Source organism: Oncorhynchus nerka, linkage group LG25 (genome assembly GCF_034236695.1).
Source record: "Oncorhynchus nerka isolate Pitt River linkage group LG25, Oner_Uvic_2.0, whole genome shotgun sequence".
In the NCBI taxonomy this organism is placed as follows: domain Eukaryota; kingdom Metazoa; phylum Chordata; class Actinopteri; order Salmoniformes; family Salmonidae; genus Oncorhynchus; species Oncorhynchus nerka.
This window is the reverse complement of record NC_088420.1, coordinates 52,207,106-52,220,075: the sequence shown is the minus strand read 5'-3', so window position 1 is coordinate 52,220,075 and position 12,970 is coordinate 52,207,106. Positions and strand designations below refer to the sequence as shown.

General features: G+C 41.5%; 1 protein-coding gene across 1 annotated transcript; it reads left to right on the top strand.

Annotated features, from left to right (window-relative positions):
• The first annotated feature begins 6,896 nt into the window (after positions 1-6,896).
• LOC115109664 (caveolin-2-like) lies at positions 6,897-12,767 on the top strand. The gene is made up of 3 exons (XM_029634866.2): positions 6,897-7,153; positions 7,458-7,645; positions 11,346-12,767. Exons 1-3 carry the CDS (start codon positions 7,004-7,006, stop codon positions 11,494-11,496), a joined length of 489 nt encoding a protein of 162 aa, XP_029490726.1. The 5' UTR covers positions 6,897-7,003; the 3' UTR covers positions 11,497-12,767.
• Positions 12,768-12,970: the final 203 nt, after the last annotated feature.

Below are 12,970 nucleotides of genomic sequence, written 5' to 3'. Positions count from 1 at the left end.
TCAATTGCAGGATTGTTATATGTGATTAATCAACATTGACACTAGTTAATTTTGAATAAGAGTTTATCAATTAAATCAAGTTCAAACACCACTTCAAAGAATCAAAACGTCATCACTACAAAATGTTAAAATAAGCTAACTCGTATGTAAAAGAACAATAGCCATCTTAGTCTAAACAACATTAGGTAATTGAGTAGTAACAAGTAGGCTATTAGTAGGCATCATTTCAGGTGAACAACAAAAAACTCCATATCAGCAGTGGCCAACCTTGCTCCACTGATCCCCTGATCTACTGGCTGAGCTGTTCCAGTTAGCATTGTATACAGAAAATACCGCTGGTATACACAGTTGCTTTGTGAGAAGGTGTTAAAGTTCACACTTAGCCAGTGTTATGTAAATTCAAGTTGTACCAGTGGCCTGGCTTTGATCCCAAATGAGAGCCCGTCCACCGGAGCCATGGCCCAGTGAGACACAGGTGCCGGCCCGTGTAGATGGAAAGAGAAGAGTCTGAGCCTTTTGGGTTAAACATTGGGGTATATCCTATATGAAAATGCTCTATAAATTTCTTGTGACCTGTCTCTTCAGATGCAAACAGTCTTTCACTGCTTATCATATCTGAGGACAGAAAACATCAAAAGAAACAGGCTTCATTATACAAAAATTAGGCAGCACTGAATATTATGTTGCTGTTATCTCTCTGTCCTCAAAGTTTTCCCCTCTAGGGACTGGAACTGGAGAATCTTTTCATAATGTCCTCCCACAAAATTGCCTGTCCTATCCAGTAGCTAGCCAAGGCAGCCGATTGTGCAGATCTAGCACCCATGCAACAATGTCTGTCTAGCCTATCCAGTAGCCTACACTCTCCCTTTACTGGCAGATGGAGCTGCAATTTCACCCTCTTCCATGGCTGTTATCTACAAATGCATTTGCAGACGGTGGTTTTAATTTATATTTATCATTTCAAGATAGCTAGCTAGTAGAAAATTAGCTAGCTGTTGACATGTAATTCACTTAGCTAAACAGTGTGTACATTTAGCTAGCTAGCTAGCAGCTCAGTTGAGTTAGCCTACAAAATGGCCTACCGGTACTGTAATACATGATTTTTAAACACTTCCTAAATGTATTTACTTAGTTGAATAGGTTTTCCCACTGACTCCTTTTTTGGGGTCCTTACAAAAATACTATGCCATCTTCAATACTTTTCCAGTGATAGCAAAGCGCAGCCAACAGCCTTGTGACGAATGGAGACAATGCCCAGAGTGTGTTTGTCACCAGAGCAGTTTAGAGCGTGTTGTGACGTTTGACTTTACAAGCGTAATCCACTTTCAGGAGGTAGGTCAATGCGAGACTAATACGAGTATACACAATGTTATGCAACCAGCCCTCACCACATTATCACTGGCTGGTCACCCCCCATCCTACCCCAGCCAACCCTACATTACCATTTCCTAGTCAACCAGCCAGCCCGGCCTCCCTTGTTGAATGCTTGGCTGTCAGAAAAGCCCTGTGTGTTTAAGCCTGGGGATTGTGGGTTTGTATGGTTCCACCACTCTGGGGGCAGGACCCCTCTCTGTTCTCCCTGCTGACTGGATTCCTGCCTTGCTGTCACAAACACACTCAAAGCGAACACACACACTGCCCTATAAAGCAGAGTTGTGCTCAATTCAGAAATGAATTGAGAATGCATTGTAAATTCAATTCAATTCTTGAAATGAAATAGTAAACAGGATACAGAATTGAATTTAGATTTTTTTTTTATTAAAGATAATATACTTTAATTTGAAATTAAAATGCCTCTTCTTTTCTATATTAGGTATGTTCTATATAAATATGCATCTTTTAGACTACATAAAATGTCAAACGTTTCCAGAATGCATTAGTTTAACCCTCAAGTTGACACTAAAGCCTTCAAAAAGAAGCCAAAAAAAATGAATTGGTTGGTGGGAATATAATTGGCTATTCTAAGTACTAAGGTTAAAAGAGTATATGAACATTGTTTACAGAGAAAAGTGATATATTCTTTGTATGGCCAATATACCACAGCTAAGGGCTGTATCCTGGTGTCATTGCGTCGTGCCTAAGCACAGCCCTAAGCCGTGGTATATTGGCCATATACCACACGTGCCTTATTGCTTGAGTGTCTGGACGTGTGACATGTCAGATTCAATATAACTCTCATGTTCTATGACTAATTTCTTTGATGTGCACTGAATTAAATTCTACTTCCTGTCACTCAAACTCAAATTCAAATTCTAGTTTCCTGTGGAGTGTGGCCTATTCAATTTGAATTTGAACTCATGAGTTGAATGGGAGTCAATTCCAAAATTCTGAATTGAGCTCAACCCTGATAGAAATGCTCCTGTTGTTTAAATTACTTCCACTTGAAAGACAAGGACAAGAAACTGGACTTCATCAACAAATGAGATTCAAAGCGGTGGACAAAAGAGTTGATGGTCACACAAACACATACACACATATGCATACATGCACGCAGGCAAGCAAACACACGTGCGTGTGGTATATATACAGTGCCTACTTTTTTCACATTTTGTTACGTTACAGCCTAATTCTAAAATGGATCAAATAACTGTTCAAAATTAGCAATCTACACACAAAACCCCAAAATGACAAATCAAAAACAGGTTTTTAGAAATGTTTGCAAATGTATAAAAATACATTTAAAAATACCTTATTTACATAAGTATTCAGACGCTTTGCAATGAGACTCGAAATTGAGCTCAGGTGCATCCTGTTTCCATTGATCATCCCTGAGACGTTTATACATCTTGTTTGGAGTCCACCTGTTGTAAATTCAATTAATTGGACATGATTTGGAAAGGCACACACCTGTCTATGTAAGGTCTCACAATTGACAGTGTATGTCAGAGCAAAAATCAAGCCATTACACCGAAGGGATTGTCCGTAGTGCTCCGAGACAGGATTGTGTCGAGGCACAGATCTGGGGAAGGGTACCAAAAAATGTCTGCAGAATTAAAGGTCCCCAAGAACACAGCGGCCTCCATTGTTCTTAAATGGAAGAAGTTGGGAACCACCAAGGCACTTCCTAGAGCTGGCCGCCCAGCCAAACTGAGCAATCGGGGGAGAAAAGCCTTGGTGGGGGAGGTGACCAAGAACCCGATGGTCAGTCTGACAGAGCTCTAGAGTTCCTTTGCGGAGATGGGAGAACCTTCCAGAAGCACTGCACCAATCAGGCATTTATGGTAGAGTGGCCAGACAGAAGCCACTCCTCAATAAAAGACACAGAACAGACAGTTCGAGTTTGCCAAAAGGCACATAAACACTCTCAGACCATGAGAAACAAGATTCTCTGGTCTGATGAAACCAATATTTAACTCTTTGGCCTGAATGCCAAGCATCACTTCTAGAAGAAACCTGGCACCATCCCTACGGTGAAGCATGGCGGTGGCAGCATCATGCTGTGGGGATGTTTTTCAGAAGCAGGGACTGGGAGAATAGTCAGGATCGATGGAAAGATGAACGGAGCAAAGTGCACAGAGATCCTTAATGAAAATCTGTTCCAGAGTGCTCAGGACTTCAGACTGAGGTCGAAGGTTCACCTTCCAACAGGACAATGACTCTAAGCACACAGCCAAGACAATACAGGTGTGGCTTTGGGACAAGTCTCTGAATATCCTTGAGTGGCCCAGCCAGAGCCCGGACTTGAACCCGATCAAACATATCTGGAGAGACCTGAAAATAGCTGTGCAGTGACTCTCCCCATCCAACCTGACAGAACTTTAGAGGATCTGCAGATGGGAGGAACTCCCCAAATACAGGTGTGCCAAGCTTGTAGTGTCATAAACAAGAAGACTTGAGGCTGTAATCACCGACAAATGTGCTTCAACAAAGTACTGAGTAAAGGGTCTGAATGCTTATGTAAATGTGATAATTCCAGGGGCTGGGGTGTTTTATGAACTTGCACAATTTTCTAATAACCTGCTTTTGCTTTGTCATGATGGGGTATTGATGAGGGGAAAAAAACAATTTAATCAATTTTAGAAAATTGCTGTAACCGAACAAATGTGGAAAATGTCAAGAGATCGGAAATCTTTCCGAAGGGGGGTTAGTGTGAGAATAATCCCAACAATGGAAAAATATATCTATATTTTGTGCATGTACAGTTGAAGTCGGAAGTTTACATACACTTAGGTTGAAGTCATTAAAACTCATTTTTAGACCTTTCCACAAATTATTGTTAACAAACTATACTTTTGGCAAGTTGGTTAGGACATCTACTTTGTGCATGACACAAGTAAGTTTCCAACAGTTGTTTACAGAAATTATTTCACTGTATCACAATTCCAGTGGGTCAGAAGTTTACATACACTAAGTGGACTGTGTCTTTAAATAGCTTGGAAAATTCCAGAAAATGATGTCATTGTTTTAGAAGCTTGTTATAGGCTAATTTACATAATTTTTGTCAATTAGAGGTGTAACTGTGGATGTATTTCAAGGACTACCTTCAAACTCAGTGCCTCTTTGCTTGACATCATGAGAAAATCAAAATAAATCAGTCAAGACACAAGTCTGGCCACCCCACATAGCCTGGTTTCTTCCTAGATGTTGGCCTTTCTAGGGAGTTTTTCCTAGCCACCGTGCTTCTACACCTGCATTGCTTGCTGTTTGGGGTTTTAGGCTGGGTTTCTGTACAGCACTTTGAGATATCAGCTGATGTACGAAGGGCTAAAAAATAAATTTGATTTGATTTGAAGTCTGGTTCATCCTTTGGAGCAATTTCCAAACGCCTGAAGGTACCATGTTCATCTGTACAAACAATAGTACGCAAGTATAAACACCATGGGACCACGCATCCATCATACCACTCAGGAAGGAGATGCATTCTGTCTCCTAGAGATGAAAGTACTTTGGTGCGAAAAGTGCAAATCAAACCCTGAACAAAAGCAAAGGACCTTGTGAAGCTGCTGGAGGAAATAGGTACAAAAGTATCTATATCCACAGTAAAATGAGTCCTATATCAACATAACCTGAAAGGCCGCTCAGTAAGGAAGAAGCCACTGTTCCAAAACCACCATAAAAAAAGCCAGACTACGGTTTGCAACTGCACATGGGGACAAAGATCGCACTTTTTGGAGAACGTTCCTCTGGTCTGATGAAACAAAATAGAACTGTTTGGCCATAATGACCATTGTTATGTTTGGAGGAAAAAGGGGGAAGCTTGTAAGCCGAAGAACACCATCCCAACCGTGAAGCACGGGGGTGGCAGCATCATGTTGTGGGGGTGGTTTGCTGCAGGAGGGACTGGTGCACTTCACAAAATAGATGGCATCATGAGGCAGGAAAATTATATGGATACATTGAAGCAACATCTCAAGACATTAGTCAGGAACTTAAAGCTTGGTCGCAAATGGGTCTTCCAAATGGACAATGACCCCAAGCATACTTCCAAAGTTGTGGCAAAATGGCTTAAGGACAACAAAGTCAAGGTATTGGAGTGGCCATCACAAAGCCCTGACCTCAAACCTATAGAACATTTGTGGGCAGAACTGAAAAAGGGTGTGCGAGCAAGGAGGCCTACAAATCTGACTCTGACACCAGGTCTGTCAGGAGGAATGGGTCAAAATTCATCAAACGTATTATGGGAAGCTTGTGGAAGGCTAGCCAAGACATTTGACCCAAGTTAAACAATTTAAAGGCATTGCTACCAAATACTAATTGAGTATATGTAAACTTCTGACCCACTGGGAATGCGATGAAAGAAATAAAAGCTGAAATAAATCATTCTCTCTACTATTATTCTGACATTTCACATTCTTAAAATAAAATGATGATCCTAACTGACCTAAGACAGGGAATGTTTACTAGGATTAAATGTCAGGAATTGTGAAAAACTGAGTTTAAATATATGTGGCTAAGGTGTATGTAAACTTCCAACTTCAACTGTATATCCTGGCTTCAAAGAAGGCTGGTAGCACCTTAATTGCGGGGGACGGCTCGTGGTAATAACTGGAATGGATTTGTAATAAACACATAGTTGAGGTTTTCAATGCCATTCCATTTGATGCATTCCTGACATCATTATGAGCCATTCTCCCCTCAGAAGCCTCCTGTGCCTGGCTTTAAAAATATGAAGACTGAGAGCGATTCTAAAATTGCTCCCAAGTATGTTCACTATCGGCAGAAGGATAGCTCACTGAATTCAGTAAATACATGCAATAAATCTGCAAGAACCTCTTGAAGACATGCACAAAATGCACTCAATGTTCCTTTACACACATACATGCACACACACACGTTTCCCAAACTCACATACACATCCCTCTAATTTCATCCTCCTCGCTCTCCTCCACATCCCTTTTAATTGGAGATTGTGATAGTGGAGGAGGAGGAAAAAGAGAGGAAGTGAAGGAAGGAGACTAATGTTATCAAACAGACTACTGTCATGATTGTGATGATTAAGGCCTTTTGTGACTTGGCACTCAGACACCTCACGATTATCTGAATGGTGAGTGGTGCATGAACAGGTCTTGTGGTGGCAGGTAGCCTAGTGATTAAAAGTGTTGGGCCAGTAACTGAAAAGTCCCTGATTCAAATCCCCAAGCTAAAAATCTGTCATGTCCTTGAGCAAGGAAGTTAACCCAAATTACACCTGTAAATGCTCTCTGGATAAGAGCATCTGCTAAATGACTAAAATGTATAAAAATATGACTAGTGTGTATAGCCTATACAAATGTTAAGATATAAATACATAATGTCCAATGGTTAACTAACGTCCATTACTAGTTTGCCATATATAGCCGCGTTCAGATTATTTGATCAATCTGACGAATTCGTCAACAAATATATTTGTTCAAACAGTGCAAGTAGCATGGGGACGTGACTTTGCTTGTTGTGTCTACACTACGTTGCGCCGCTTTCCGCACCGGGCGTGGGTCCGTTTCATGCGCGCAGGCACAGACACAAATGCAGAGAGCGCCACCAACGATAGCTCTCCGCTGCCCACCGCGCCGTCTGTGAAGTGAAAATGGGTATCGAAAAGGAGAATTACGAGACGAGTATTATCATGGACGAGGACGAGTTCAACAGATCAATAGAACCGATTTTGTCGAAAAAAGACAAAGTTTACGCGGCGATCCCAGACCGAGATCCCAATGACATAAATGCGCACTTAAAGGTAAACTACTGTATCAGTGTATCAGCGCACCGTGCGCTCCGGTTTTCACAAAGTTAACTCCAGTGGACGGACCTGTAGATCAATACTTTCGTTATTGTCGTTTTACCATATGTAATAAACTAATCATAAGCATAAAAAATATTAATGCACAATAAATGCAAATGTCATGCGCCATTGCCTGTGTGTTTAGTTTCCATATTGGCTGTAAACTCCTGCTAATATGTTTGTTTGGACAGAATAGGACAAATGGGTATGTGAGTGAGTCCATGACTGATTCCTGACAAGCGCTTGTTTCCTTCCCCAGGTTGGTTTTGACGATGTGATCGCAGAGCCCAGTTCCAGCCACAGCTTCGACAGAGTATGGATAGGAAGTCACGCCGTCTTCGAACTGTTCAAATATGTATTCTACCGAATACTGACCACCATCCTCGCCGTTCCCATGGCATTTATCATCGGGATAGTCTTTGGGGTCCTCAGCTGTATTCATATTTGGTAGGAACACAACACATGCTATCTTGTTGTTTCAGAGCTTGGCCAAGGGCCACATTTTCCATTGACTGCTCTGCTGCCTATTTGTTTTGACCCATAGTAGACAGTTTGCACAGAAAGACCAGTAGGCATACTGACGTATATATTCATACAATTAATGTCATATGTAGGGTACAACTATGAATGTGTCATCATTGTTTTTACTTTATTTGGGCAATTAAGTCATAGCTTTTCCATACATAGGCCTATGTTCCATTATGTACTGTATGCATGCCAGTGGACACAGTGGTTAGGTTGAAGGAAAACCATGCGACTCCTGACATTCACAAATTCCGCCTAAGAGTCAATTAGATAAGGGGCTGCTTGCTAAAACAACACCAGATCTGTGCCCAAGTGAGGCACTTTATGGAAAGTTGGGAGGAATGCAGTGTTCAGCTGGTAATGGAAAAAAGCCCCCATAACCCCTGCCAGATAGTTGGCATTCTATTCTGCCTTGCAGCACTGTAGGCCTGTTTTTAGAGAAGAGTGGGACATTCCACTAGAATAGATAGGCTACAGATTGCTTGTGGGCATGTTTTGTGGGCATGTCACAAAGTAACTCTAATATGACCTTTAGTACAGATTATGGTCTAGTTTCCCCATGTCTCAATGTCTCAGTCTCTCCGAAGAATAGATTTTGCCAAAAGTCAATGGTTGGATCTCAAATGGCACCCTGTTCCCTACAGAGTGCACTACTTTTGACCACTGCCCATAGGGCTTTTAATAATGTTGACATACTGTTTTACCCATTTCATATGTGTATACTGTATATATTTCATATATATATACGGTATATACTGTATTCTGGTCAAGGCCATACAATTCTTCAGATATACTACCTATTCTATCCATAAACGGTCAATATTTTCTATACATCCCATCACACACACACACACACACACATATTTGATAGGTTACAGCCTTATTCTAAAATGTCCTTATCAATCTTCACACGATACCCCATAATGACAAAGCAAAAACAGTTTTTTAGAAATGTTAACAAATGTATTAAAAATAAAAACTGAAATATCACATTTACATTTGTATTCAGACCCTTTACTCAGTACTTTGTTGAAGCATCTTTGGCAGCGATTACAGCCTTGTGTTGTCTTGGGTATGACGCTACAAGCTTGGCACACCTGTATTTGGGGAGTTTCTCCCATTCTTCTCTGCAGATCATCTCAAGCTCTGTCAGGTCTGCACAGCTATTTTCAGGTCTTTCCAGAGATGTTCGATCAGGTTCAAGTCCGGGCTCTGGCTGGGCCAGAACAGGGACATTCAGAGACTTGTCCAGAAGCCACTCCTGCATTGTCTTGGCTGTATGCTTAGGGTCGTTGTCCTATTGGAAGGTGAACCTCTGCCCCAGTCTGAGGTCCTGAGTGCTCTGGAGCGGGTTTTCATCAAGGTTTTCTCTGTACGTTGCTCCGTTAATCTTTCCCTCTATCCTGACTAGTCTCCCAGTCCCTGCCTCTGAAAATCATCCCCACAGCATGATGCTGCCACAGCCATGCTTCGCCGTAGGGATGGTGCCAGGTTTCCTCCAGATGTGATGCTTAGCATTCAATCTTGGTATCATCAAACCAGAGAATGTTGTTTCTCATGGTCTGAGAATCCTTTAGGTGCATTTTAGCTAACTTCAAGCGGGTAGTCATGTGTCATTTACTGAAGAGTGGCTTCTGTCTGGCCATTCTACCATAAAGGCCTGATAGGTGGAGTTCTGCAGAGATGGGAGAACCTCCCAGAAGGACAACCATCTCCACAGAGAAAGTGTGGAGCTCTGTCAAGTGACCATCGGGTTGTTGGGCACCTCTATGGCCAAGGCCCTTTTCCTCCATTGCTCAGTTTGGCTGGCGGGGCCACTTCTAGGAAGCGTCTTGGTGGTTCCGAACTTCTTCCATTTAAGAATGATGGAGGCCACTGTGTTCTTGGGGACCTTCAATGCTGCAGAAATGTTTTTGGTACTCAACACAATCCTGTTTCATATTTCTACTTATGTAAATAAGGTCTGTTTTTTATTTTTATGTCAGGGTTTTCACCTCTGGTCATTCAAGTCAAGTGCAGGAGAGCAGAGAATAGGTGATCAGGCGACTTTATTAGCCAAGAGCAACAAACAGACGGGAGCAAACAGCTACAACTCAAGCCAACCGGCAAACGTGACAAGCGCAAAATACCGTCAATAATAACAATAAGGTTCACCAATAATTCCCCAAAGAGGGTACAGGCAATGCCCAGGGTGAAAAACCAGACTAGTGCGATGCAACAAACACAAAACAAAACAATTCCACACAAAGACACGGGGGGAACAGAGGAATATATATATGCAGTGTGATTAGGGAATGTAAACCAGGTGTGCAGGGAACAAGACAAAACAAATGGAACAATGAAAAATGGAGCGGCGATGGCTAGAAGGCCGGTGACGTCAACCGCCGAACACCGCCCGAACAAGGAGGGGTGCCGACTTTGGCGGAAGTCGTGACATTTTAATTACATTTGCTAAAAATTCTAAAAACCTGTTTTCACTTTGTCATTATACGGTATTGTGTGTAGATTGATGAGGAAATGTTTTTATTTAACCCATCAAGGAAATATTATTTAATCAATTTTAGAATAAGGCTATAACACAACAAAATGTGGAAAAAGTCAAGGGGTCTGAATACTTTCCAAATACACTCTTATACTCTGGACTTTGCTTGTTCTAACGTTTTTCGATTTCTTAATTCCATTCTTTTACTTTTTAGATTTGTGTGTATTGTTGTGTATTGTTAGATACTACTGCACTGTTGGAGCTAGGAACACAAGCATTTTGCTACACCCACAATAACATCTGCTAAATATGTGTATGCGACCAATAAAATGGGATTTGATTTGAAAAGTAGGGCTTTATATCGGGAATAGGGTGCCATTTGTGATGAGGAAGAGTCCGTCTGCACTGTCTGTCACAGCGTTTATGGAGGATGAGCAATTGAAATATGGCTTTGGTGACATAGGAGAGATCAGTAGAGGATGGAATGGGAACTATGAGAAACAGTTGACCCTGTGGCTGGGATGTGTCTGATACATAGTGTCACAAGATGTAGTGGCACTAAAGAAGGCACTATAATAAAAACACATTCCGTAGCCTTATACAGTCAAATATAAATACAACAATCACTAGATAGGTGCAGTGAAATTTGTTGTTTTACATTGGTCAGCAATAGTAGTATGGCACTTCTGGAGCAAATTAGGGTTAAGTGCCTTGCACAAGAACACACAGGCACCTTTTTCACCTTGCTGGCGAAGGGTATTCAAACCCGTGACCTTACGGTTGCTGGTCCAACAGCTCTAACCACTAGGCTTCCTTCTGCCCGTAATACATACTGCAGGCTCCAAGCATTCATAAAGTCTGCATTAACTGTTTATGCACATCCAAAATGGACAAAGTAAGAGGATCAAGAAGGCTGTGTTAGAATTCATGTTGCAAGGTACTCTGGACTCTGCAGCAAACGGAACTTGTTAGGAACACCTCATGCAACTGATATTACACCCCAACACAAGGCTAAATGTTCCCCGTAATGTAATATGTATGCAGGTAATACTTATGCCTACACATTCTGTGCATTTGAAGAATGCTGTGTGCGCGCGCGATGCAAAGTGAAACCTGTTTTTGTGGTCCTCCTCCTTCCAGGGTGTTGATGCCGGTGGTGCGGAGCTGTCTGATGGCCCTGCCCTCTGTCCAGGTGGTCTGGAGCAGCCTTACAGACATTTTTGTCACCCCCCTCTTCCACAGTATGGGCAGGTGTCTGTCCTCTGTCCACGTCAAGGCCATGGACATCTGATAGAGTCTTTCCTTCCCTGTTATGGGGGTTAAGAAGTTAAAGGACATCTTCACTTCTTTTTTTTCTTTTCTTTTTTTTTTACCTATGTCTAAGTGGAAAAACATATTCTGCCAAAAGGACAATTGTTCAGTTGTGACCAAAATAAATGATTATCATTCCATTATTGTGATGCTAAAAATAACTGTTTTAATCATAAAGGATCAGATCAGGGCCAAACAGTATATTGGCCAGTTAGGCATCACACCATTCCTGGCATCAGACATGTAACGTCTGTGTAGTTTCTGCTTTTTATGTGTTGTGGATATACAGCAGAGGATTCAGATGGGATTTGAATGAATGAATTTGTTTTCTGTAAGAGAGTGTACACTGATCCTAGATGCTGAGATGCAGCTTATACTTCTGCAGCCTTATTTTGCTGCTGCTGTGTTAATCTCGCAGTGCTTTGGATACATTTTGGGCATTTGCTTTTACACAAAGACAACCTACCTAGTAAAGACCTAAGACAGTTGTATATATTTTGAACAGAAGCTAATATAATAAACAAAAGGGTGGGTTGTCGGAGTATTGGCTTTCTAACTAATTATTTATGCACAATTGCCATGTGTTCTTGACGGTCCATGTTTCTGTGAGTCGTGAAAAAACTGGACAGAACTTTTATGTTAAGTATCTAAGATGAGTTTTACTACTCTGGTTTATTCTATACAGTCAGGTACATGGTCGTAGGCCTAGGTGCTGCTGAGCTTTCTATAAGCCGTAGAGCAACTAGCTTGCTTTATTCTTTGATGTCTGAACCCAAATGTGGAGAGAATCTAGCAGATAGTGCCACCAGTTCTTCACAACTTATCGTATAATACATCACACAAAACCGTGGCTTCATCCAAAATGGCACCCTATTCCCTAAAAAGTAGTGGGCTGTATAGGGTATGGGGTGTCATTTCAGAGGCACCCTTGTGCTTTGTTTTAATGGACAACCAAACGCAGCGATTCTGTCAGTAACTTCTAATCGTTTGGCTAAGCTAGGCAGTTGACAGCCTGCCAGCCAATAGACCATGTCTGTACTTGGCTGAGTTATCTCTTCAGTGCTTGGAGGTGTGATTGTGCAATAGAGCACACAGGTGTGGAATTAATTTTTTTTTATGGAGCAAAAATGGTAAATGGCATGATGTGATTCTAATTAAGCTCAACAAACGAGACTTATTCTTTGATTTGTAAAAAAGTACCAAAAGTGTTCCTATTCTGCATCAAATAAAGATAATTATTTGTAAAAAATGTTCTGAGTATTGCTGCGTGTCTCTCTGTCATAGAAAATTATGAGAACTGTGATAGGAGGGTGGGGATATGTTTCTCAGTCTCAGAGAGAAAAGTGAGAGAGAAAAGTTGTAAATCACTGAGCTGGTCTGATTGCATAAGACACTTTCCTATACAGAAAGAAGAAGAACTGCCTCTGCCTGACCCGGTGGGTCTATTGCAACAC

What these genes read in the sequence shown, in the direction of transcription:
- LOC115109664 (XM_029634866.2), top strand. Translation starts at nt 7,004, where the DNA reads ATGGGTATCGAAAAGGAGAATTACGAGACGAGTATTATCATGGACGAG. An exon ending in ACATAAATGCGCACTTAAAG is followed by an intron (nt 7,154 to 7,457) that starts GTAAACTACTGT and finishes TTCCTTCCCCAG; the next exon opens with GTTGGTTTTGACGATGTGAT. An exon ending in CTCAGCTGTATTCATATTTG is followed by an intron (nt 7,646 to 11,345) that starts GTAGGAACACAA and finishes TCCTCCTTCCAG; the next exon opens with GGTGTTGATGCCGGTGGTGC.